The sequence below is a fragment of the Daphnia magna genome, linkage group LG9, assembly GCF_020631705.1.
Source record: "Daphnia magna isolate NIES linkage group LG9, ASM2063170v1.1, whole genome shotgun sequence".
Lineage (NCBI taxonomy): Eukaryota > Metazoa > Arthropoda > Branchiopoda > Diplostraca > Daphniidae > Daphnia > Daphnia magna.
The window spans coordinates 5,341,320-5,369,084 of NC_059190.1; the positions used below are offsets into that span (position 1 = coordinate 5,341,320).

The 27,765-nt window shown below is 40.9% G+C and overlaps 2 protein-coding genes, 1 long non-coding RNA gene and 2 pseudogenes across 5 annotated transcripts; 1 reads left to right on the top strand and 4 right to left on the bottom strand.

Annotated features, from left to right (window-relative positions):
* Positions 1–1,923: 1,923 nt before the first annotated feature.
* LOC116930764 (protein ANTAGONIST OF LIKE HETEROCHROMATIN PROTEIN 1-like) lies at positions 1,924–3,746 on the bottom strand. Of its 3 annotated transcripts, none has more exons than XM_045178932.1 (5): positions 3,467–3,746; positions 3,133–3,402; positions 2,765–3,040; positions 2,357–2,693; positions 1,924–2,288 (listed from the first exon to the last, which is right to left on the bottom strand). In XM_045178932.1, exons 2-5 carry the CDS (start codon positions 3,221–3,223, stop codon positions 1,985–1,987), a joined length of 1,008 nt encoding a protein of 335 aa, XP_045034867.1. In that variant the 5' UTR covers positions 3,224–3,402; positions 3,467–3,746; the 3' UTR covers positions 1,924–1,984. The 3 variants fall into 3 exon arrangements, with proteins under 3 accessions (XP_045034867.1, XP_045034866.1, XP_045034865.1); XM_045178931.1 differs by having other exon boundaries at positions 1,924–2,121; positions 2,192–2,288; positions 3,133–3,746; XM_045178930.1 differs by having other exon boundaries at positions 3,133–3,746.
* Positions 3,747–7,625: 3,879 nt separating this feature from the next.
* LOC116930515 lies at positions 7,626–8,316 on the bottom strand (annotated as a pseudogene).
* Positions 8,317–13,227: 4,911 nt separating this feature from the next.
* Positions 13,228–14,056, bottom strand: LOC116923930 (annotated as a pseudogene).
* Positions 14,057–21,150: 7,094 nt separating this feature from the next.
* On the top strand, positions 21,151–24,238 carry LOC123475966. The gene is made up of 4 exons (XM_045179223.1): positions 21,151–21,167; positions 21,222–21,597; positions 23,403–23,586; positions 23,652–24,238. Exons 1-4 carry the CDS (start codon positions 21,151–21,153, stop codon positions 24,236–24,238), a joined length of 1,164 nt encoding a protein of 387 aa, XP_045035158.1.
* A 2,182-nt stretch (positions 24,239–26,420) lies between these two features.
* On the bottom strand, positions 26,421–27,765 carry LOC116935521. Its single transcript, XR_006651024.1, has 4 exons — positions 27,539–27,765; positions 27,431–27,467; positions 27,124–27,321; positions 26,421–26,998 (listed from the first exon to the last, which is right to left on the bottom strand). It is a non-coding gene; the product is annotated as an uncharacterized LOC116935521 (long non-coding RNA).

A 27,765-nucleotide genomic window follows, 5' to 3' on the forward strand; every position in this document is an offset into this window, starting at 1 on the left:
AAGAAAGGAGATGTGCAAGCCAAGGCCCGGGCATCTATTGCAAAGCAATTTGAAGGCTGCTGTAAGAAAATACATTCGTTCATTAAAAGAGTACTTAATACTTATATACCTTCTGTCTCATTTATAGCCCCGCTTGATGTCAAAGATCGCTGGACTTATTTAAAAGACCAGTTCAGGAAAGCACGGAAGATAGCTAATCATGATGATCGATCTGGTACTGGAACTGAGGACAGTAAGAAATGCAAGAAGGTGTGGATTTTTTATAATCAAATGTCCTTTTTGATTCCCCACTCTTTCGAGCCTGAGTAAAATTAATACAATTATATTAAATATCCAAATTATATATTAATCCCTTTTTTTAAAAGAAGGTTCAGTAGTATTTCACAAAGTGCAACCGATGGTACTGAAGCGACTACAAAAGAAGGCAATAATAACGAAGACTTGAGTCAAGAAAACTCGCAGAACCGTCGTGCACAAAAATTCATGGATTTATTTGAGAATGGACTATTTTATGATGAGAGTAACAAAACACTATTATTACTTTGCCTGGTTGACACTTATTAATAATTTATTTTCAATTTATACAGATGGTGATTTCGTTGATGAAGGTCCACAAAATAGTACTGACAACATATCGGTTGATCTACACTCGGATCTTATAACAATTTATGAGAATGATGACAACACCAACAATTCATCAAATGATTTAGAGACCAGTCTTAGTTATGAACAGAACTCGAAGAAGAAAAAAAAAATGTCTTTCGTTTAAATCTCCATCGACACCCAGCCCAACTCCAGGAAAAAGAGGTGAAACATATTAGTCACTAACCAGCACATAGCAATAATTTACTCTTTTTTGCCTAATATAGGAAAGAGGCATGCAACGAACGACAACTTTGACTCTGAATTTGGTTCAATTCTTTCTTCACTGAAAGACATTGCCAAATCCAAGCCCGAAGTTTTCCAAAGCATGCAGATTTCTAGCCCAATCCTCAATCCCATCCAGCAGGACTGGACTTCTTTTTGTCAAAACTTTGCCTTGCGAGTAGCTGACCTTCCTGATGAAGACTCTCGAGATGCCATAAGAATGGGGATGGAAAATCTTTATTGGCAGAATAAGAAAAAAAAATTAATTGCGAACCAGTTTAATAGGTAATAGTAAGTAAAAAGTTTAATTATCATGATCAATCTTATTTCATGTCATCATTTCCAATGTGGAAATTTTACCAAAGAAGATAATCCTGAAAGACGTTCAATTTGTGGCGGATGCTAATCAGGAATCTCACCAGTCGAATTGCCTGGACATATCTTGTTCTTCAACGTAGTGGCACTAGTTGATGCTACAGAAACAGAAATACAATTTTCGAGAATTCATAAATAAATGCAATGACTGATTAATAATTTGAGGAGAAAAACGGTTCAATGACTAATACTTTTGATTTACTGGTCGTTTTCAGATGTTAAAACGCGGTTCTCCATGTTGTCCTGGCCAGAGCTGTAGAGGAAATGGATCTTGCCATCCCGTTAAGTTACTTTCTCTCTAAAAAAAAGAATCGTTACATCAGTTTTCATTTTGTAATCTTGTTAAAGTCCCGACACGTAACAACTAATCCACTTTTTGTGCCGATCACCATCGTGCGTGAAACTAGTCAATTCAAAATGAATCAGAGCAGATAATGTAACGCTAATTTCTGTTGGGCCTTTACTCGCCTCTGTTTTACAGCTGATCGGATTAATTTCATAACTGGGCTATAACCTTCGGTACTGACATAGATAGTGTTGTATGCACAGCGTATCGATAAACCATGTTGTGCGCAGTAAAGTGTAGTTGATCAGAAATCTAACCATAGCACTTTGCCATGGGACACTTAATCTGCTAAACATATTAGTATAAATATTAGTTCTAACAGGAAATTAAAATTTTTTTCGTAGTAAACTTTTCTTATTTTAATAGTATTCTATTAGAGGTCAAGGCGTTGTGAAATCACATTCCGGTACCATTTCCTTTAAATGAACTCGAGGCCAACTTTGTGAAACAAGTGGTTCGTTTCTTTAACTCTCGACGCCACTGGCCGGGCTGCACCACTCCATTGTGTAGGTAACGATCAGCAAAATCAGCATCTGAATAGTTTTTATCTTGCGTGATGAGAAAGTTGTGAAGTGCAAGGCCGGCTTTAACGAAATGGTTTACGTTTTTGGGATCGGCAGAGATACTTTTCAAGAAGAGCTGAAATCGAGCAGACATAATGCCGAAGGCATTTTCTATTATTCTTCGGGCTCTTGACAGTCTGTAATAAAGACCATTGATTAGTATCATAATGACGATAATGGTTAGCTTGAATATAGATAAATATACCTGTAATTGAAGACAACCTTATCCCGGGGCATGTTTCCAGTTGTACGGCCTGGGTACGGCTTGAGCATGTACCGTTTGAGAGAGAATGCGTCATCAGCAACAACGACGTGAGGCATTTCAGGATAGTCTCCATCTACCGTGAATGGCAGACTGCAGTCGGGTGGAAAGCCAGTTGAATTTGTGTCAAAGGATTTGGAAATGTGTGATGTGCTGTAGACGTTCTTATCACACTCCCTCCCATATGCACCAATGTCGTAGAGAGTGAAGCGATATTTCGCATCACACATGGCCATGAGAACAATGCTAAAAAAGCCTTTGTAGTTGTAGTACACCAATCCTGTACGTCACGAAAACAAGATAATTTAATGTGTCATTGAATTTTTGTGATATGTAGAATGAGATGCATACCTGAATTTCCAGGACATCGAATACTTACATGCTTGCCATCAATCGCGCCACAACAGTTTGCAAAGTTCCACCTGATAAAGAAATCACTCGCTATCTCTTTCCATTCAGACGTCGTAGGGACTCTCAGAAATTCAGGGGATAGAACTGTGAAAATAGTTTTGGCCATTTCAATGACAATCTCTGAAGCAGTTGATTTGCCACAGCGGAATCCGAAAGCGATGGACTGCAAGCTGTCCCCAGTTGCAAAGTAACGAAGAGACATGGCCAGTCGGGCACCTGTCAAAAGACATATTATTATTTAGGATATAGGATAGGATTACATAAAATCAATAGTATTTAAAAACCAAAAATAAATATATACCACTAACCCAGTGGAATACACTTCCTGAACGTGGTGTCTTGTTTGTGCCCAACTTGTGCAATCCGTTGAAGCAGCCCCTCAAAAATGGTAGGAGTCATTCTTGTTGCAGTAATGAAGGTGTAGTGGTCAGAGACTGCAGCCTCTTTGAGGATGGTGTTGTACCAAGAATGTTTCTCTCGATTTTCTGCAGTGTTATGTTTTCTAGTCCACTTTCGACCGAGTGGACGACGTTTCCGTTGCAGAGCCTTATATTTTAGAATTCTCCCGAAACGCCAAGCTTGAATAAGGGCTATACTCATTTTAATTTTCCATCTCCAAAACTCAAATTCAATGTGTTTTACCTCCACTTCCATTTAATAATAAGAGGAAAGCGTTCAGAAAAAAACAAACACTGCAGACGAACTGTCAAAAACGAAGCCATCTAGGTAAATTGTATCAAACTCATGCTAGAAACGGCGCAGCGTGACTTGGCAACGTCTTCTAAATTTGTCGCCGACTTTCAGAAAATCGGAAAAATAAAAAGACAGTCTGAACGGGTACTTTTTTCGTCGTCCGGATTTTTTTTCTTGAAAAAAATCCGGACTCCGGAATACGGGAAAAAAAAGTGTAGTCTGAACGGGCCTTAAAGAAGAAAAAATCTGAGCACTTGAAATTGATCCCAGTGCCCCTGGTGGCGCAAGCACAAATCTTAATTTTCTCTGTAAAACATTTAAGTGTAACTAATTTGGGGTACAGGGAAGCATTTTTTTAGTTCAAATAATTCAAAAACGTGCATTATATTCTAATAGAGTAAAGAAAAACGCGTCGTTTGGCATAAAAAAATTTATTTAAGGATGTTTTGAAGTATTTTATTTATATTTTTGGAAACGCCGGTATTAACAGGCGTTTATGGGGAAAAAAGTGGTGTACCTAATCATGTGAACGATACTTTAGCGCCCTGGGTGTAACTCCTACAATTTGTTCATGTTAAGATAACTTTTAGAGCACTTTCTCTTCTGATAGAGGAAAAAAGAAAAAAAATAGTCCTTACCAGTAAAAAGATATTTAAGTTTTCCTGAGACCCGTAGCGCCATAAGAATGCACTAAAAAAACGGGTGTGTACCTAATCGTTTGGTGGGTACTGTATATTAATTTAAAGTACAATGTATTCAAGGCCGAAAAGAAAGTGCAAAGGCACTAATCCGCCTCATTTACAAGTGTCGAAGACACCTAGTCCTTCAAAGGTTACTGAATTCTTATCATAAGTTATATAAAATTAATTTATTTATTGTATATCTATTAGGTTATGGATCCAGTAACAAACGACTCTTTTTCAGTAACCCAGGAAGAGGATTCTTCAATGTCTCCCCAGCCTCTCATCGTAGATGAGTCGCAGGAAGTCACTGACAAAAGTGTTAGTGTGCGAGCAGCCACTGATGAGGAAATCATTGTTGCTGACACGAGTGAGGTAACTTTTTCTTCTTTTTCATTTGTTTAATACATTTATTCTTGAAATTTGTGAGCCCCTATTTAGGAGTGGAAAATAAGACCAGAGGTCCTTGCAGAGGAGAACTCTAGCCTCAAAGACAAGGTAAAGCTGCTAGAAGAAGCCTTACTGGTGCAAAAGGCAGCCTCTGACGATGTAAGATAAACACTTATTAAATTAATAGCTCTTTTTCCTATTGACAAAATATCTCCATTTCCAGAAAATTACTTCTTTGGAGTCGGAGCGTGAAAGACTAGCAAATCTTCTAAGCGTAGTGAAAGGTAAAAAAATCTAAAACCAATAAATATTATTGTGTGAAATATTGTGTACAGTATCCTGCACAAAAAGGTGAACCCCGATTTATTTTGAAAAAGCCATCTGTGGGTAGAAAATATTAATTGTTTACCTTTTTAAGGAGAGGTAGGGCGGTTTTGGCGCAAAATCATCATAAAGGGGGTTGGGTAATGTCAGTCCAGACACTTTTTTTTGCCCTAGGTATTAAATGTCTGGAAAAAGTGTAGACTGTATTATCGGTAGACTCCCCTACCCCCCGGCTAAGTAGAACCATTTTTGCAATACATAATAGAGTCTTTCCATTACTCGTTATTGTCATTATCGGGTTGGGTAATCGGTAGAATATTGAAACACCAAATTAAAATAATTTGGTGTTTCAATATTTAATATATATTTCAATATAGTAAGTTGTTAGTGGATTATTGGATACGTTTCCGTCGGCGACTAGAGAGATCCACGTTCTAGACTTGGTTGACATAATTGTTTATATAATTATGCCGGTCATGAAAATATTGAATTGTTAACAGATTAAATAATCATTAATCATATATAAATACTTTTTTCAAAATTTTAAATATAATATATCTCATCAAAGATTTATTTAATTACATTCATTAGCTAGATTTGCTTTGAAAACTATAAACTCAAACAAGCTTTGAACACGGATCTCCCGCGTCGCCAACAGAAACGTATCCAATAATCCACTAACAACTTACTAAGAGGTTGCTAGCATACTGATTTAAAAAATTTGGTATATGCTACCCGATTACCTGACCCGATAATGACAATAACGAGTAATGGAAAGACTATTTTGTATTGCAAAAATTGTTCTACTTAGCCGGGGGGTAGGGGAGTCTACCCATAATACAGTCTACACATCCAGACATTTAATACCTAGGGCAAAAAAAAGGGGTCTGGACTGACATTACCCAACCCTGATGAAATAGTTTACGGGCGTAAACTGTGTCAACAGCGCTGATTTTACTCCTGCGACCACCGGAGGCCCTTGTGCGTCTGACCACGCAGCGGGAAGGTTGCCTGATGCCTCCATGCATACATACCATTTACCCGCAGCCCCTTCTAACGACATCTCGATGTGGTCCCTTAGCTCGTTTTCGCCCCACCGGTTGTATCTCCCCACCTTCTCGTAGCGATGGATCCAACTTACTACGTCTTCCCATCCCGCCCGGTGAATGTGTGGGGAGTCTGGAATTTAATCTGGGCTGCCATCCCTACGGGATTAAGGGGTGTGACTACCCCGGCTACAACAGAATTTCTGGCGGCCCTGCTGCGTAGCAATCGAGCGCTTACCACCGAGGATCTGCGCCAAAAAGCCTCAAAATCCCACTCTAACCCACCTTCAATGCTTTCCGAATCGGAGCTGTCCTCGCCGTCAGCCACGCTACAGTTTCTTCCTCGCTAATACTAGCCTGGTGTTGTCCCAAATTACTTTCCCTTGCTATAACCCCTGAACGGTCTTCTCTCTCGGCTAATCCTCCCGGCTCCCCTACAACGTCGTCAAAACGACTGAGGATTCCGCTGGCACTGCCTAAGATTGCCTGATCACTCCTTGGCGTAAATCGCCCAAATTCGTCTCGAGGGCGCTGTCTTCCCCTGCCTCTTCCAGTATCCCCACTCATCTACCGCCTTCTGCACGAAACTCCTACTCCCCCACCGACGACCGACCGTCGTTGCCTGACGGATGACACTCCGTCTACCCACGATCCCTAGATCGTCACCCACGACCACCTGTCGCTTCCCGACGAACCCCTCTTCGTCCTAACTCCCGATTTTTCAATCGGTACCGGCGGTAATCTACCGCCTTGCAGCGCACCACTGTCCGCCTCTACGCCCCCTTAATCACCACTAGGTCCCACCTACCTCCCCAGAAATTCTTATGGCCGTCCCCGCGCTATCGTACCCTAATCGCCCGTCACACGTCCGGTGCTGTGGCTTCGTACCCCAACAATTTAAGGCGCGTAGGCCAGTTGGGTCGACGACTTTCGGAAGCCCCTAACAGCCTCCGCCTCTACTAGAGAACTAGATCACAATAGAATGAAACAGCGCAAAGACTTACCACAAGTTCTGCATCTCCACCATGTAGAACGGAGGAATAATGCTGAGACTCAAGTAGCGATTAAGATTGTATTCACTGTCGATGCGCTCACACACACACACAGTACTAAAAAACAGTTACAACTAGACTTGGGGGCCGCAGCAAGGGACACACACAAGTATTTATGCACTAACGTAGACAGCAGCTACCGGGAGAAATATCTGCTGACAAGACTGCCGGACATCTCGGGTAGAGTTGCGGTCAATAGCCGATACAGAAGCGCCGGACGTGACAACTAGTCCATGGGGCCTCAATAACCGCGACAATATGTAGTAATAATTATTATGTGTAACAGGTATAAAAAATTATTATAATATAGAATGATATAGAATAATCACATACAGTACTTGAATATAGTTATTTTACATATAGTATTGGCTATAGTGCTTGTATAATGTATATCTATATAACATTATACATGCTCCTTAGGGTGTCCCATTTTTCAGTTTTATTTTTTGTTTTTGATGTTCATTGGGATTGGGTTGTCTTTTGCGACAAAAAAAAATGTTCCCAAAAGATGAAAGCCCCCAAAAATTTTTACCCCCTAATTAAAATTAGGGTACCCACCAAAGGAATTAGTTATAACACTTTGAAGAAAAACTGGTATTGTATGTTATTCGCCAATTCAAACGTCAAACGTAAACGTAAAAGCATTGAAATGCTTACGATGATCTTCTATAACTTGAAATAGATACTTTTGTTCCTCCACATTAACACACACATCTTTGAAGTCCGTTATCAATTTAACTGCGCGCTCCGCACAGTCGTTGACTACTTCTAGGCCTCGAATTATCTCTTCTATTTTTGAATACCCGAATGTTTTTTCCCGATAGCAAAGAGGAACCATCATCCAGTCCAAGGATTCATTTTTCAAACCTAAAAGCTCAAAAACTAACCAACTCCGAGGCCCAACGAAATCTAAAAGTTGCCTTGGATATTCAATTACACTTAGATCAAAAGTGGGAAAGTGTGGTTTTCGGGGTAAAAAAACTCTTTGGTCTGGTAAATTCAAGTAGCCTATTCAGTAACTGTTGCCTTAAATCAGAAGGTAATTCTCTATCGAAAATGGAAAAGATAACCAGCTCCTCACATAAATACCATAGGTGGTTGTAAGTAGACTTAATTGCTGCAATTTCATCTACTTGTTTGTAAAGAAACATATGCGAAAGGAATTTTAGGTCCGACGCTGGTGCTACTGTCGCCAATCTTGATCTTAGGAAAGCTTCAGTATAAAATAGTGCAACAAAGTCTGCCATTCTCTTAACATAACGGTGCTCTTCAACAGACATATGAAATTTTTCTGATAACAGTTGCATTTTCAGGTAGTATATGCCGTATGCCATAAATCTCGCGTGATGATGAGCTCCTGTAGACAATAAAATAGACAAAATAAATAAGAAGTTGAATCTTGGATGAATGACGTACAAGATTACCACGCACAACAGACCAGATGACAACAGGGATTTGTTAAGATGTTTCTCGATTCCAATCACGGCCCCGTTATATCGACCAGTGTTAGACGCGGTAGTGTCGAATACCAGCGTAATCGTAACATCCAAGCAATTCCAGTTCTTAAGTAAATCAATTGCAGCTTCACTTTGATCACCTCCTGTAGAGCGGGAGATAACCGGAATACCAAGTAGTTTTGGTTCTGTAATGAATGGCTTCCCGCTGACCAATACCGCAACTCTTTTGGCCTTTTGTCCCGTAAGATACCTTAATACCATAAAATAAATAAAGGAATTGATGAAATGGCTCACTTTTAAACTTACTTTATCAACTTAGAGTCCCAGTGAACGACTGCGAATGGTGGCTTTTGAAAATTATTTTTGATGCTGTTGGCAGTTTCAACCCGATTTTGTTTACGCTGGCGATGTACAGCACTTTTCGAAAGGGACATTTGATTGATGTCAGCGCCACCAGCGTTAATGAAAGATGCTTTCAAAAGTAAATGAGACCTGACACTCAAGTTTACTCTATCAGCAGTTGAACCAGTTTCTTTACTTAGGGTTTTTGTGAGGGTTTCCAAAACAAGTGAAGATGGTCGTGGTGTTTTTGTTCGAAATTCATCACCCGATGAGCTGCTGTCTATTGATATTTCTGACTCTGCAGAGGCAGTCGATGATCCATCCATTTGGTTTTCAGTGTTGGTTTTACGTGAACGAGCCCGACGACTTTTTTCTCTTCTCGCTGAATTGCTATCAACACCAGCCATGACACCAACTTGAGGAAATTTTCGCTGTCCCTTCAAAAACTCAATATCTTCTTGCCACTTAGGAGTTCTTGAATTTGTAAGCTCTTCTTCTATATTAAATGGTGATAAGTCGCACAACTGATTCATCGATCGGTGGAATTTTTCAAGAGTAATAAGAAACCTATCGGAATTTCGTCTCGAAATCTCCGTTGACTTCACTTTCAGCCAGGCATCGTGAATTAAAAGTAACTGCCTTATGCAGTTGTTGTCAGGGTTAATGGGAATACCTGCTCTTTCCCAAATCAATTTCAGTTCCTTTAGTATCTCTTTGAATATTTCACGATTAGTACGGTTCTCACCAACCATGCGAATTCCATAAAAAACGTCGCATTACATCTCCTTTTAACGGCAGTCTCACACCTAATGAGAGGTCAGTTTCACTCGGGACGCCTAATACCCAATCGTTCACTGAATTTCTAGTCGTTTTCTTTGCCATTGCAAACAACACTTACATGACGCTGTCAATACTCAAACAAAGGTCAACGCAGAGTCACAGAAGTGATGTCAAGTAGCGTCAAAAATCGTAACCCCTTCCTTATATGGCATGGTTGCCAAGTTGTAAACGTTGTTGGGTACCCTAATTTTATTATTTCCAATCCAAATTTGACACAGGTTTAGCTTACATAATAAAGAAGCAAACGTGAAATGATCGATATGGGTTTTAAAATTTTTGACTGTGCGGTTGAATTTTTTTATTTAAAAAAGCCAGTTTTTTGCTGTTTTTCCAATTGTGGGGGGGGGGGGTAAAAAATTTTTGGGTGCTTTCATCTTTAGGGAACATTTTTTTTGTCCCAAAAGACACCCCAATCCCAATGATTATCAAAAACAAAAAATAAAACTGAAAAATGGGACACCCTAATGCTCCTGTTCAGACTCATTGTACTATAGACAGTGCTATATGGAGCATTGTACACGTATCATTATATAATAATTAATATATTTTAAATATGTACATGATATATAGTGTATATGGTAATGGTATATACAATACTATACATAGCACGGTATATAGTATTATATAGTACTTGTATATAGTATTTATATAATATTAATTTACTAATCTTTATTTATTCACTGTATAGTACTACTGTATAGTACTGCTGTATAATACTACTGTATAGTGCTGCTATATAGCACTACAATATAGATTTACTATATAGAACTACAACATAGAAGTACTATATAGAACTACTAAAAAGAACTGCTATATATAAATGCTATATACAACTGCTATATAGAACTGCTCTATAGCATTACTATTTTATTTTATTTTTTATATAAAGGTCGTAGACTCGGAGGCCGAGTATTGCCCTGTGTATTGCTTCCGAGAACATAGCTATACATATTTACATGGGGAAGAAGGACGTTAAAGATGGGAGATTTTTACAAATGTGTGGAAACTGGGCCTATTGACGGCTCTAGTACGGGCCTGCCGGTGGCGAGAACGGGAGGGATTTTATGTGTACCTGTCCGGCTTGGTTGAACCTTCAAAACCACCAGCCGGTGGTCGCCGGCATAGCTACAGTCTCACCCGGGTGCCCCCAGCCGCAGTTCCCAGAGCCCCGATCTGGAGAGCTGATGGGAAGGAGAAATAAAAATAGAACAGAAGCGACAGAGAGATAAAACAGTGACGGATCACAACTGGCTACCATTAAAAAGTTGCCAATAGGTCTCTAGAGAATTTTGCAAAAAGAAGGTTCAGGTCTGCAGAGTACAGTGTAGGGGCATATCATTGGCACAGCACCAGTCTGTCCATGGGAGCAGCAAGCACTGACAATGCGACCCTGGACCCGGTGGCTGGGAAAGTGGCCAGCAGGAAAACGCATTCCTGGACCCTTCACCAAAGCAAACGGGGAAAAACAAGTAAAATGGAGGTTCAAGAGGCCTAGCTTAAAAATTAGTCCTAGGAGAGAAAACGCTTGGTTCTAAGTATATAACGGATTAGCGCATTCCAGGAGTGGTGGGATTTTGGAAATAAACAGAGAGGAGGGGGCCACAGGATTTAGCTTGCTAATAGTGAATCAGCTAGCTCCTTTCTGAAAAGGTAGTAGATAGGGCATTGAAAAAGGTAGTGTACAACTGATTCATCAGAGGCACCGCAGCGACAGGAGGCAGATGAGGAGAAACCGAAATGGTGCTGGTAGGAATTGAGAGGACAGTGGCCGGTAAATAGCTGGGTTGAGAGAGCACTGGTTTTAATTTTGAGAAGCATTTTGGCGGATTACACATCTGGGAAGAAAGCTTTGACACTGAGATTAGTTGGTAAGGACAGCCATTCCTCATGCCATGCGCGTGAGACGTACGACGAAATCTGTTTCTTCAGGATGTTCGGCGAAGTGTTTTGTGTTAAGCGCGGAGAAAGAGATTTGGCCCAGAAACCAGCAAGTAGGAGGCCCGGCGAGTTTTAGTTAGTGGCAGTGAAAATGTGACAGGAGCTACCAAGCGACACCAAAAGAACAAGATTGCTTGCCTCCTACGGAAAAAGAGCAGTGGCAGGATTGAGGGCTATCATCTTTTCGGCTACGTAGATCTCACTGTTGCTGTACTTAGGCTTGAGGTCAGTTATTATCCTGATTGTTTCGGAGACGGCGACGCTGAGGCCAACTCGGAAAGAGACAGAGGAAGGTAGCGAAAAGTTTCATATACTAATCACCGCTATTGAGTCCGAAAAAACTGCACAAAACACAGTGGCCTCGCGGTACTGGTAGACACGTATGAAAGAGCGCAGGGTGTTAGGGGCGTTTGGTAGCAGAGCGATTGACGCATATGAAAGGTTGGTAATATTCAGAATGATTCTCCATGGAGGAAGTTGATCAAGGAGAGGGAGACTGGCACGAGCCACCGTGTTACCTTTGCACGCGTCGGGGAGACTGCAGACTCTGCAGGATGAATTTGCGAGATGAGTTGGTAAAAAACTCGCCGGGGGATTGCGAGAATAGGCGAAAAGAGGATATTTCTAGAATGCGAAGATCGAGAGGAAGGAGGTTGGATAGCAGTATGAGAGATTCTGTAGGGACTGTTTTAAACGAGCGTGTTATCACCCGACAGATTATACGTTGAAACGAGCGAATCTTTTTGACTCCCGCCTTCGTACGCAGGACGGACGCCCAGACAGAGCAACCGTATACGAAAATGGGCTCTACGGTGGAAGAATAGAGGAAACGCAATCACCTGCTATCGTACCCAAGAAACTGCCGTAGGCAGCTGCTAACCGCCATCATGGCCCTCGTCGCAGACAAACACTTGCTCTGGATGTGTTTATCCCATTTCAGACGAGCATCCACAACAAAACCAAGGAAGGAGGCGGAGTGTGAAGGCAAGATTCTGGCCCTTTTCTGAGTAAGGAGAGATTGTCCCAGGAGACTTGCCTACGGTAGAACATTACAAAAACTGTTTTGACAGCATTGAGAAACAATTTTTTATTGGAAAACCACGTTCCAACTGCGTCGCAAGCAGTTTGCAGATTTTGTGTCTTCTTGAGCATCTTTGTGAGCCGTTACAATTGTGATGTCATCGGCGTATGCAATCATTTTAACCGGGAAATTAAATGGAAATCGAAGAAGATCATCGACGAGCAGATTCCAAAGAAATGGAGAGAGAACCCCACCTTGCGGGCATCCTAAATTAACTCGTCTTTTAAGGGTGTGCTCATTTATTGAGACTCTCACTAATCTAATAGAAAGAAAACTATAAATGATTTTGATCAGGTAATTCGGGCAGGCACGTTTGACAAGAGCAGAAATTATGGCCGGATGCCAGGCGGAGTCAAAGGCACTCTTAAGGTCAAGAGAGGCAGAGGTGCATACTTTTTTATCAGAAAAGGCGCCTTCGATGAAGGAGATCAGGGAGTGCGCCGCTGTTTCTGTCGACCTATTCTCTCTAAAACCATGCTGATTAGTGCTAATCCAGTCACCTGCATTGGCGAGCCAGACTAACCGTCCTAGGACTACCTTTGGACAGGTTCGATGCCAAACTAATTGGCCTGTAGCTGTTTAAGGAGGAATAGTCGCCTTTGTTGGGCTTGCCGATCACTGCAAACTTCGAAATTCTCCACGAAACAACACATGAGAATACAGGCGTTCAGGATTACGGAGAGGTAAGGTTTGATTAAAGGTAGGCTAAAAAGTAGTAGGTCGGCTGATATGTCATCTATTCCTTGAGCAGATTTTGGATTTAATGAGCGTACGGCGGATTCAAATTCCTATTCTGTAATAACAGGGGGTACACCGTCGTGATGGGCGTGAACGGAGGCCAGAGCTTCATTTTCAACTGCTAAGTGAGCTGTGTCGGATGGAGGTTCGTCCGGAAAAAAATGCCGGGCGTAGCCATCAGCTATCGCAATCGGATCAGTTGACGGAGCGCCATCGATTAGGATTTCAGATGGTAAGGGTATTGATTTAGATTTACCCTTGAAGTCTGATAGGACACGAAAAACATCTCCATCGGTTGCACTCTTCCTGACCTTATCCCAGGCTCTGCACTCAGCAGCTCTTAGCTCCCGCTGATACATCGACTTGCTACTCCGGTACAGCTGCTCGCTTTGAGCATTCCTATGTTTTGACCAGGCTTTGTAGAGAGATCGAGTTCTGCTACGAAGGGCACAGAGATCCTTAGTCCACCACACCACGTTTTTACTACACTTGAGTCGAGAAACAGAAACCCTGGCGGCAAAGGCGCTCGCGGATAAAGCAGAGGTAAGATTCGCAATCTGGGCCTCAACTGCCTCAGAAGACTCGATATGTATTGGATATACTATATAGCATTACTATATATATATATTCCTTACAAATATGAATATACATATAAATAGTAATGAGAGAGCCGTCTGCTACGACGGTCTGTCATAGTGTTTTTGCTCGCTCCAACATATTTTCAAGCCATTTTTCGTAATCTGCACCTATTCCTCAAGTTTTTGTCTCATCCTGCTTGAGGAGATTTCCTGCTCTCGGTGACATCCATTTTGTATTTTACGAGAGTCCTTTTTAATTATGGTGCCAAGTTCTCTTTGCTTAGGTATCAACATGAGTCAGGGCGACGGTGGCAAAATCTCTATGCTAGAATCCACAACCCAACCAAAACAAATTTGTGTCTTCTGCTTCAAACCCTACCAAGGAAAGGAAGATTCTAAATTCTGTAGCAAGCCGTGCTTCCATGAATCTCAGAAATTCCATAGCAAGAATACTTCCCTCATCGCCAGCAGTTTCAACCAAGAATCCACCCCAGCTAGTGGAGACCCAGAGATCTTTTCAACTCCTAAACCTGTAGCCAACTCAAAACGCTTACTGTCACCCGACTCTAGCCTAGATCAGACTATGTTTGACGCAAATAAATTCCGTCATGAAGACTTCACCAGTCTCACTGATGACCCCGAGCTCTCCATGATAGACACTCTTCCCAAAGAAGCCATTAGCTCCAAACTCCGTGCCGCACTAGATTTTGCCAAATCTCAACACACTCGTATCATGAAGCTGGAAGCTGAGCTGATGGATTTCAAACTAGCGTTTGCGGATTCGATGACACTTCGATACATCAAACAGCGCTCTGTATCTCCGGTCGAGCCTTCGCAGGTGGAGCCTGTCCTAATGGGCAAATTTTCGTACTCCCAAGCTGTTAAAGGCCACCAGGCACCTGTCCTTGTAGCAACATTTACCTCATCTATCAAGCTTGCTGAACGCATCTCTCTTGTTGGTGTGGAAGAACTTCTAGGCTCCAGTGGAGGTGGCCCAGTTCCTGCTTCGGTCAGACAAAAAGAGAACAACATCTTCATCCTGCTCACTGATCCAGCTGACCTAGATCGTGCGAAGACAATCATGGAATCTAGAGCCGGACCAGACAGTATCAATGTTTTCAATTATGTCTCACGCCCTTCTAAACTTTATCCAGCTGTAGCTCTTTTTGTGAATCTTAGTTACCTGCCCAGCTTGAAAGAGGAACTGATGGTAAGGGACCATGGTTTTAGGGGGAAAATTTACTCTATCTCTCAACTTTTTGCCAAACCTAATTCACAAAAAGGTCATGTTAAAGTCCTGTTCAACTGCAAGGAAGCCAGAGATCATGCCCAGGCTGGTGGTGAGATTGACGTTTTCAACACTTCTGCTCGACTTGTTGAGGTTTTCTTAGATCGCGAGGTTCGACGTTGCTTTAAATGTCAGGGGTATGGGCATGTACAGGTGTCTTGCCGCGCTTCTTCCCCTAGCTGCGGTAAATGCGCAGGTGACCACCTTTCTCGTGACTGTAATGGCCAGACAAAAAAGTGTGTTAACTGTGACGATGCCCACCAATCTGGTGATCGATTTTGTCCCTCGCAAATGAAAGCCGTAGCAAGATACAGGGGGAAAATGGAAAGAAGCTGATGCTTGGATCCCCTTGCTCGTTAAAGAGACATTTTAGATGCCTTCAGGTAAATCTGCGCCACTCAAGGGTTGCCTCGGCTTCTATTGCTGAGGTAATAGTTGAAAATACACTAGACGTTGTACTTATTCAAGAACCTTTTGCCAAAGGACTGCTGTCACCCTCCATTATAAACATCCCCCCTGGCTATGTTGCTTTTCATCTTCTATCGAAAGAGCATGCTTACGGTGCAGCTGTGCTGGTCAAGCTTTCTTTAGCCAAGGCTTGTCGGGAAACTAATCACAGTTGCGACAATCATATTGCAGCAGTAGACTTACATCTTGCTCAGGGTACTTTTCGATTTATTTCCGTGTACCTCCGTCCCTCCATCCACAATATTGCTGAGCAGCTCAACTCAGATCTTAGTTGCCTCTTCACCAAGCTGTCCATTATAGCGATCGACTCCAATGCATTAAGCAAGGTCTGGAACAGCAAGCTGACAAACAGTAGGGGCATTGAACTCGAACTACTGATAGCTAAGCATTTCCTCTGCATTTTGAACCGCCCTTTGGCCGAGCTTGAATTCGTTCCTGCCGGCACTTCGTTTATTGACATCTCGCTTGCAGGGAGCGCTATTACCTCTTCTCGCTGGTTCTTTCCAACAATTCCCTCCTTCTCCGACCACCCCTACATCTATTTTGTAGTGTTTCGTTCCTACTCAGCCCAAATTTTCGCACATTCTTTGACTACTGTTCCACATATTTCTCGTACATGCATTCCTAAATTCCAATCAAAAGTCGCTAAAGCTGTCAAACATCTTGAATTTCAACCTACTACGTCCACCTCAGCTATTGACAAAATGGTCGTAGAACTTACTACGGTCATTTCTACCGCTGCAAATAGCTCAAAATGCCCTAGCCAATGCACTGTCTCCGCTTCTAGCATGCTTTGGTGGACTAAGGATCTTTGGACGCTTCGATACAAAAGCCGTCAAGCCTTCAAGTTGTGGTCTGTCCAGCGCTCGCATGCCAACAGACAGGCATTCAGGGTTCTCAAATCGGCATATCAACGTGAAGTTCGTAAAGCAAAATTGACTTCTTGGAATCGCCTCTCTGATTCTCAATTAAACAGCAGTGATCTTTTCTCTGCCTTTAGGGTTGCATCTGACAAATCTGCAAACATCAGTCTCCCGTCCAATATTTCAATTGAGGGATCAGTCATCTCTGACCCCACAGCAATTTTAAAGAAGTGCGTGGAGCATTTTTTTTCCCCTTCCTAGCCCATCCACGACGGTCCATAAGCAAATGGAAGAGAGGGTGGATTCCTTTTTTCCGTCGTCCTCTCCGATAAGTGATAGCATCTCAGACCCGATTTCACAAGATGAACTAGCAAATGCAATGTCCTCCTTAAATCTTAAATCTGCCCCAGGGATTGATGGTATCTCCTCGACTATTATAAGTTCAATCTACAATCAAATTTCCCAGCAGCTTTTAGTTATCATGAACGCTTGTTTCTTTCTCTCTCATTTTCCGAGTTGCTGGAAAATTGCTAAGGTCACTATCATAGGTAAACCTAACAAACCCTCGTACGACATATTGAGCAGTGTTCGCCCAATCAGTCTTGTCAACACTTTGGCTAAGATTCTCGAGAAGCTCGTCTTGAACAGATTTCTTTGGCATTCGTCAACAGCCCAATGGCTAAGCCCAAACCAGCATGGTTTCACCCAGGGTAAATCGACAGAGACGGCCACGCACTCTCTAATTTCCTTTTGTGATGCAGCCAAAGAGGCCAAATGCGTGACAGCCTGCGCCTTTCTCGATATCAAAAGTGCATTTGACACTGCATGGCACCCTGCCATCATCTCTGCTCTTGCTGACCGTAAATGTCCAAGTTACCTGATTCAACTCATCTATTGTTTTCTCTCTGGTCGCACTGCAATCCTCTCCTTAGATAACACTGTCTCCTCTTTTCATGTTGGCCTTGGTTGCCCTCAAGGTGGAGTGCTCTCTCCATTTCTTTGGTCGGTTCTTGTTGACGATGCCCTGCGCCTCCAGTTTTCCTTTCCTTCACTGATAGTTGGCTACGCTGACGACCTGACTGTGGCGACGTATCACAAAGATCCTCTAATAGCCACCCGTAATTTGCAGTCCATGTGCGATGGGGTAAACAGCCGGTGCCTGGTCAACAAACTTGCATTAAACGCTAGAAAATTGATCTTTATGATCATATGCAAAAAACTCTTCAATTTGTCCCACCTCAGCATCTCAATCAATGACCTGAGAATTTTTTCTTCTGCAGAGACCCTCTTTCTTGGCCTTACGATTGACTGTCGCCTAAAATGACACTCTCACATCTCCAGCAAGCAGCCCAAAGGACGTTTTTTGCACTTCGGTCTAGTTTAAAGTCTACGTGGGGCTATGATAGGAAGCGTCTGAAATATATCTACCTCTCTGCGGTTGAACTTATCTTGCTTTACGGTTATTCCGTTTGGGCCCCTTTTCTATCCACAAAAAAGGAATCAAGCAACTTCATGCATTTCAGCGCTCCATTGCTCTCTCTCTAAACTGTGCCTTCAAAACTGTCTCTGCTGAAGGATCCTTCGTCCTTGCAAATATCCTCCCTATAGATTTTCGGGTAATGGAGATAACCCATATCCGTTTTTCCACCGACACAACAGGACGTTTCTCTGCCGCCTCACTGAAATGGCTTGCTGGCACTCTACCATCCTCCTCCCCTCCTCTCAAAAGTGACTCAACCAGGCGCCACTTCAACCACTGTTGGCCACCTTGGATCCCCTCGTTTCACCCAGTATGGTTACGTGAGGAGAGCAGTTACACTCACCTGAAGTCTCTGTACTCCGAGTTTCTGTTGATGTTGCCTTCTCTGGCAACTCATTTCACTGCTGTCTTATCTCAACCGGACAGACACAGGTATTAGACGTCGCAAATGGCCCTTTAGCAACCGCAAACAACTCACATTGTGCTACGCAACTGTCTATTCTTCATGCACTATCCTTGGCTAGTCACTCGGTGCGAAATGGGTGGCAGGTTGAAATTATTACTCATCATCACTCCGCTTTTGGGTTCACACGCTACGGTGCTATGCTCTCCGAAATAGAAAGGCTCTGTGTCGACATACTGGCCCCTCGCAGATAAAATATTCGTCTCTTTTTCTGTCATCCTTCTAAAGCTAAGGGTCTTCAGCTAGCCTATGCGGGCTGTTGCATTTCTTGTTCCCATCTTCAACACCTTCCGCAACTTTTGTTACCAAAAAATTGTAGCCGTGCCGTAATTAAGAAGCAAGTACGGGATGCCTGGCATTCTCAATGTCTTGTCTGCTCTAATGACAAATCTACTAGATTTTTCTTCCCCACAGGGGCAATCAACATCGGTGATCCTTCCACATCAACTCTGTCCCCAGGTCAATCAAATCCTCTCAGGTCACTCTCTCTGAAACGAGCATGTTGTTTTCTTGATGTTGTTTTCTTTTCAGCTTATACGATGCCTGGCTATAGGCCCTTAGAGTTTCTAAGGCCGTCCTAGAGCCAAATGCGCGTCCATTCTCTTTCAGGGTACTCAGTCCTCCTCTCTCTTACTGGTCAAAGGAGCTGGAGGCGATCGTATTCTCTCCATAACACCCGTTCACACCCAAATAAGCCACAGATTTTCCCGCTGCGATTGTAATGCTCGGTGCTCTGTCTCGGTGGAGGCTACGCCAGTGGACGTCGGCTGGCCGCCTCACATGACCAGTGAGGCGTAAATAGGCCCAGGTTTCCCTGTTTATATTCCCTATTGTTCATACTCATGCAGCTTGTTTTGTTTGTTATTTTGTTAATATGTATATATAACTCGGCCAATACATTTCGGGCTATATTCCTGCTAGAGATAAGCCCAGCTTTTAAATTAAAATATACATATAAATAGTACGTATAAACTACTACAGTCGCGGCTGTAAGTTTCTTTACATGTAGCTCAAAAACCCGCCCTTTTACTGTGTATTGGCGGATGGTATATGCCTATGGCAGAGGTTGAGATACCTTATTTGTTCCATTCTTTTGTTTCTTTACCCTACCCTTCCACCCATTTTTACTTAATTTTTCTGCTTAACATCAATTACTATTTTATCACGATGTGGCATACGGTAAGCAACCCTATTTAACGTGTTAACAATAACGACTTAGTATTAAGCTACACTCTGACTTACTTGGGCATGGATATTAACATTAAGTCCCATCGTTTGACTGAATCAGAAAACGTCTTTTTTATTCATTTCTTTAGAGTGTGAGATAATAGGGCTGCGTAATCGTATGACACATCGTGGTAAAATAGTAATTTTCGATAAAAGAAGAGTTAAGTATAAATATGGGTGGAGGAATAGGGTGTAAGAAACAAAAAAATAGAACAAATAAGGTATCTCAACCTCTGCCATAGGCACATACCATCCGCCAATACACAGTAAAAAGGCGGGTTTTTTAGCTCCACGTAAAGAAACTTACAGCCGCGACTGTATATAGTATTACTACTTACATATGATATGTATACTTCTATATGATATACATGTATATAAAGTCCCTATATATAGTACCTATACATATACAGTAGTACTATACAGTAGTACTATATAGTAGTAATATATAGTACTATAGTATATATATAGTACTAGAACTACTATGAATATTGTTTAAGATTGTAATTTAATCATATTTTCTGCTTAGATGCCATTTGCTCTATGCTAAAGGTGATATTGAAAAAACATAGTTTGCCACCGAAACTGGAAAGTACTATCTCACAGAAATTCAACCAGGTGCGTCTGACTGCAGCCGACAAACGTAAGTTGCGCCAATATTGGAAAAGGCAAAAGACACAAAATCCACAAAAGACGTTGCATTTTTATTATGTAAGGGTCTGCATAATATAAAGAAATTTTGTTCGTCAATGGTTTCGTTTCCATTTTATATTGTATACATAAATATAATATACAATAATTATAATATATATATATATAAAGGTTATATATAAATATTACATATAATTGTTATATATACGTGCTATATATAAATGTTATACATAAATATTATATATGTGGACTATATATAAATAGTGATGCGAACGTCATTTAGTTACTTACGTCAAATTTTGACGTAACGTCGTACGTTACGTCATTTTTTGACGTTTACGTTGACTTGACGTATCTGTATTTTTTTTTACGTTTGACGTATACGTTTGACGTATACAGCTTTTTCCCGCCTTTTCAAACACGTAATTTTTTATTTGGCAACAATTTTCTCCGAGGCTGAAAATTCGTCTGTAGACTTCAGTATTCATCATCACTGTCTATAGTGTGTTGTTTTACTGCTCTACATCCTTTTTTCAAAACTAATTGCATTGAAGACTCAAAGAAAAAAGAACACGTCGTAACCAAGATGAAACTGTTGTTAAGTGATGATGAGTCACCACTCTCTGAAAAAAGTGCCAGTTCCACCGAACACTTCTTAAGCTTCGCCACAAATAACACGACAATTAAACCAAACGAGGTAGATTATTTTTTAGCTGATAAAGTTGTGAGCATGGAGATGCTTAATAGGTATCCCCAAATGAAAAATATTTTTATTGAACACAATAGTGCTATACAAAATAGTGCTCCTGTGGAGCGTCTTTTCAGTCAAGCTGCCAGTGTTTCGGATTTTCTAAATTTGCGTCATTTATTAATTATTATGAGTCACAGGACTCATAAGTTTCATATTTCGCTTTATGAAAAGCATTTTCGCGAAGAGAGGAGGCTTAATGCGATTTCTTTTAGCCGATGCAATGTCCGTGGCGGTGCTAAAGACCCGTTCGATCTCTCCTCCCGAAGCGGGCACCCCGAAGAGCTCCCTTGCTATCAAAGCCAACAACGGGAATCGATGGGCGTTTACTTTCCAATAACCCAAGGGACTAAAGCGCAAGTCAGAAGGACAATTATTGTCAGGAGAGCAATGATTGTCCGTCTGCAGAGTCTGCAGACGACAAGAAAGGTAAATACTAAACAGTGGCTGGGTGGTACAGGAAAAAAATTCTAAATTGGAAAAAATCCGAAACAAATCTTTATAAAGGATTTGGATTTGATTTGAAAAAATCCGGGTTTTTTTTTGTGGGGATCAAATCCGATCCAAATCCAAGCCATTGAAAAATAAGGCAAATCCAAATCCCTTAAAAATCCGGGAGGATTTGGATTTGATTGGATTTGGATTTGATTTGAAAAAAAAAATCCGAAACACTGCAAGCTGCTTTAATTCTTACTGTTTGACGGGACAAACTGTCTGATAGTTTTCTTGAAATTTTGATTCTTTTAAAAATTGCCCTCGTTGTATAGTTATGGGTATTTCTCTCGGTGCATAGTAAATCTGTTGTCAATAAAAGTTTTGATGTATTGCTGACGTAACGTCATACGTTTGACTTATTGGAATAAGTGAGTTACGTTGACGTAATTTTTTTGACGTATGACTTATACGTATTTCAATACGTCATTAAAATACCGTTGGCGTTCGCATCACTGTATATAAATATTTTATATGCATATAATATGTAAATATTATATGTGACATAGTAATTTCCACCATAACGAGGAAGATCTTCCGCATTCTCCGTCGGTATTACCAAATCTGCAGAAAGCTATAAAGAAAGTCTAAGATAAATAAGACGCGACGCAGGAAATAAAGTTTTTCATCGAATCTGTTTAATTCTACAGTAAAGATATATATACCTATAGTGTATCTACTCACACTACATAGACATTCATATAATGAAATACCATTATATATTGCTCTTATATACCATTTGACTATATACAACATACTATACAGTACCCACCAAACGATTAGGTACACACCCGTTTGTTAGTGCATTCTTATGGCGCTACGGGTCTCAGGAAAACTTAAATATCTTTTTACTGGTAAGGACTAAATTTTGTTTTCTTTTTTCCTATATCAGAAGAGAAAGTGCTCTAAAAGTTATCTTAACATGCAAAAATTGTAGAAGTTACACCCAGGGCGCTAAAGTATCGTTCACATGATTAGGTACACTACTTTCCTCTCCATAAACGCCATGTTAATACCGGCGTTTCCAAAAATATAAATAAAATACTTCAAAAGATCCTTAAATTAATTTTTTTGTGCCGAACGACGCGATTTTCTTTACTCTATTAGAATATAGTGCATGTTTTTGAATTATTTGAACAAAAAAAATGCTTCCCTATAACTCAAATTTGTTACACTCAAATGTTTTACAGAGAAAATTAAGATTTGTGCTTGCGCCACCAGGGGCACTGGGATCAATTTCAAGTTCTCAGATTTTATTTCTTCGAAACTTCGGCCAAAAATCGAAAATTTGCCCTTTTGATGGCCGAAAGATTTTGCTTTACATAATTTTTATAAAACCTACGCTCGAAACCTGGCGTAAGGTGATCTGGAGAAACTACTTATGCAAAACTTATGGCATAAGGTCCCATATTGACTGACAGCATGCTTCTTGAACTTTTCGTTTTCAGCGAAAGGTTACTTTCCAGTCTTAACTTTACTTTCGGAATTTAAAATTTTTTCAACGAAACTTTTGTTTCGTGTGACATCACTTGGTGTAATTAAATAAAGGCAAAAAACTTTCGCACGAATTATGGTGAAATTTACACATTTTTAATTAATACGGAATAAATATGATTTAAAATATCAGTCTGACAACACTATACAAATAATATCAGACGAATTGATCCCTAGTTGATTTTTCTCAGTAACTGAATACGTGAGTCCCGTTTTTTTTTCTTTTTAATGAAATGACTAGTCATTAGATATGGAAACGCGATTCCACTTGCAAGGCTCAAGCCTTATTAGAGAAAATGTTTTTGGAGAACAAGATTGAGCCAAGTGCCCTTCCCGCATTTGTATACAAGCAGTCGCCCGAGTTTCAAAAATACTCGTTGAATGTGTTCAGAACAGCATTCAACGAGATAAAAGCTAAATCTGGCCTTGCATGTCAGTAATTAACACTTACTCTCTCTACTTCTCGCATTTATTATATACAAATTAAAATTTTTCAGTGAAGCCATATAGTCACAATGCAGCTCTTTGTTTTGATGAGGCCAGTGATGTCAGCCCTGGAGTTTCCCTTCATAAGCGCGTCATACTATTTGAGGGCAAGATAGAAGGGATGAACGATTTCGACTCGCTCATCGTGCACGGCAATCAACCTGTGCAGATGTCTAGACGTGAAAAACTCGTCGTCGTTGTCGCCCTCATTGGGGGTGTGGGTGACGCCAAGTTTTCGCTGGTGGGAGATGGCCCAGGAACTAGGACTGCAAGGATCGATTATTCCTGGCCCGTTACTGCAGTCGACATCGAAGCTATATTTCAACAAGAAATTCAAAATGGAGAAATTCCCTCCTGTCACCCTTTGATTGAAGCCCTTAAAAAAGATCTAGAAAAATCTCGTTCGAGTGTTGAGGAAATCTCCAGAGGAATGGAGTTAACCTTGCCCATTTCGGTGCAAACTGTGGCTAACTCCATATCCATTACGGGGAAAAGAAACAAAGACGGAACAAAGTATCTCGTTGTCATATTGATGGTATACCAGACTGCGTATACAATAAAAGAAAAAGATAAAATCGTTATTTTCAAAGATATGTGAGTACTTTGTTTATAATTTGCTTTGTCCTTTTGTTCTTTTTTTTTATTAGAATAAACATGTTTTTCAGTAAATTTTTTGTTTTAAATTGATCTTAACTTCATATAATAATACTTTTACCGCAGCTACCAGGGTTTACACCCTAGCGGTGTTGTACGGGCCTAACTAAAACTCGGGGGTCGGGGCTCGGGGGCCGTGGGACTAAAACTCGGGGAATGGACTCGGGGGTCGCCATTTTCCCCGAGCTTTAGTGTGTTCAAAAGGGGTGACGGGTAAACAAAAAAAGACTAAAACTCGGGGAATGCACTCGGGATTTTCGAGTTTTAGTACACCCCCGAGCCCCGACCCCCGAGTTTTAGTTACGCCCGTGTTGTACCAAAGCGCAAAAGCCGCTTTGGTTCCAACCCTACTCACCCGATAAAGGAGTGAAAAACATCTAATAGATGTTTTTCACTTTGAAATTTTCAGTCATTTTTTCCACAATTCTTCACAATATACACTATTTACTCACCAAAAACACGTTTTTAACTAATCAAGGCATGAGTCTCTTTCGAATTTCGAGGAAATTCAATTGAGACAGCAGACGGCAGTCTGCTTTCCATGAAAAAGATAAGACTTGGGGATTGGGCATACTACGCAACAAGGACGTTGCTGTGCGTCAGGGTTGACACCCTTGCGCCAGCGGTGTTGTACCAAAGCGCAACAGCTGCTTCGGTCCCAACCCTACTCACCCGATAAAGGAGTGAAAAACATCTATACCGCGGCCCAGCATCATCTAGATGTGCAATTCCATCGAATTCTTCTTTTGACCGCCAGATGCCCTCTCCCACCGACTTAACAATTACCAAACAATAAAAATAAAAAAAATAAAATTGCGCCTACAAAAATGTATCTCCCCAACCACCTTTTTCTCCTCTCATCATCATCATCACATTAACCGACATACCCAACAAAAAACGATAAAAACTCGCCGGTGATGAGGGTCTTCTAACTGAAGACCAGAGGTCTGTCGTAACCCGGCACCGCCGGAGACTGGCAGACGCACCATACAACATCAAACCACAGACCAAGAATGTAAAGACTGCGATCGCCTATAACCCTCCTGAAGCGATGCTCCTGCATGTCGGTAGGGGTCAGGTCGTACGGTTTCCTGTGGATATCAGTCGTTTCCCCTTTTCCCTACTGATTACGTCCTTCACACACACGCATTTTCGGGTATATGTAATTCATATGGATTTTTAGATTTTACATCATAATTTTATATATCCCTTCCCCGTGCACCGTGAATTTTTACTTAATTTTACTTACTATTTTGGGTGTATAAAAAAAAGTTTTATGTGACCACCGTTTCTCTTGAATATTTGGATTTTTTAATGAAATCTTGAAACACTGTTGTGAATTGTAGGCGTCATTTACATTGTTTACATTGTGGTTTACGTTGTGGTTTAAATTTAAATTAATTTTTAATGTCTATTTATTTATTTCATCTACTAAAATATTAATATAGGACAGATACAAACGGCGAAATTAGTTGTATCCAATGAGTGTAGTTTATAGCTCGCGCCTACTACCACCTTCTGTTGAATTCGAAAAAACAACAACCAGTGTTTCACGATTTCTTTAAAACGAAGTATATTTAAGAGAAAAGGGGGTCACATAAAATTTATTTTTTCTACACCCGAATTTGTAAGTAAAATTAAGTAAAAATTCAAGGGACACGGGGAAGGGCTATATAAAATTATAGTATAAAATCTAAAAATCCATATGAATTACATATACCCGAAAATGCGTGTGTGTGAAGCACGTAACCTGTAGGGAAAAGGGGAAACGACTGATATCCACTGGAAATCGTACGACCTGACCCCTACCGACATGCAGGAGCATCGCTTCAGACGATTCCTCTCAGGCTTATGGAGCAGATCGCCGTCTTTACTTTGTAGTCTATGATCAAACAAACAAAGCGACCATGTTGGAGCAAGGCCTACTTAATGGTTAAGGCCTGTAAACATGTATCTACTGCCATGAAGGCGACAGGTGTAGCCAGAATTCCTATCCCTGCCCCTGTGAGAGCCAATAAGACGAAAAAGGGAGGCGAAGACTTCGCCATCTGGCGTTCAGAATCGAACTCGTTGAAAAATAAATATTGAGGCATGAAATGAAAAAATAAACAAAAAATTAAGGGAAATTAGTTATGAAACGGATATATTTTTTACATGCATAACAATCAAATAAATATCATTCGTTCTATTTTCGAACCTGTCGAATGTACAGAAATCTTGTTTCAGCGTGTGTTCACGACTTAAAAGGAAATAAAAAAGGCAGGGAACTGTTATTAGGGGTTGAGAATGGAATCAGGGAACGGTGTTAGAAGCTATTAGATGCACGGTAATTCCTCGATGCGCCTTAAATGTGAGAATAAACTTTTCGGAAGATGAATTAAAGAATGTCGATTGCTTAGACAATTCAGGCATGGACAATCAGGATCAGCCAATTTACAATTCGATGGTTTTGTTATCAACCATTTCGCCGAGTGAAATGGAAGCTACAACCATACCGCCGAGTGAAATGGAAGCTAAAACCATACCGCCAAGTGAAATGGAAGCTACAACCATTCCGCCGAGTGAAGTAACTGCAAAGCAAGGTCGTCCAAGGGAAAGGCAAATCCGTCCCTCAATCACAAGACGATAGAACTCTCGCAATGACTGGGAAGATTTATCAAGTTGGCAATCAGATGAAGTAGGTGGCCGTGCGGAAGAAAAAACCCTGTCATTTATGAATTTCGATAAACAAAAACAAATTAAGACATACAAATTTACTTCAATTGCTGAGAAGAGAGAGGGCACTACTCAATATTATTTCAAAACTTAAAATCTCATAAACAACATTACCTCTATTGTTTTTTACAGACTGTGGTGGCCTTTTTTATCCCACAGTTGAGTTTGTGTCAAGGCTGTGGACGGTGTATCTATTTGTAAAGGAGTGCCTTTGACAGATGTCAAGCTCGACTTTCATGTTGAAGGGCCTTGTTGAATTCCTTCTGCCCCATCTGGAGACATGTAACACTTTTCTCTGTGAAATCGCTCGTCCTGGTGAAAATAACAAAGCATTAATTGAAGTTATTTTGAGAAAATTTTTGAAACCAATTTTGTCTAACAAGAAAAAGTTGCGTTTAAGTTTAAATAAGAAGACCAGTACCTTTGGTCCAGCCTATAAGGAACGTAGGGCCAGAACACTGAAACAATAAATGAAACTCAAATTCTGCAGAATTTTCTATTTCTTAAATTTAAATAACAAAATGCTTACCATTATTTGGCTGAAGACGTCAAACGTTAGTCCCAACCCCCATTTTCTTTCTATCTTCCCATCCTTACGAGGTGGCATTTTTGAACGCCAGACGGCGAAGTCTTCGCCTCCTTTTTTCTTCTGATTGGCTCTTGACTGGGGAAAGGATAGGGAATTTTGCAAATCCTCTCGCCGTCATAGGGGAACATTCAAGTTTACAGGCCTTAACCATTAAGTAGGCCTTGGTT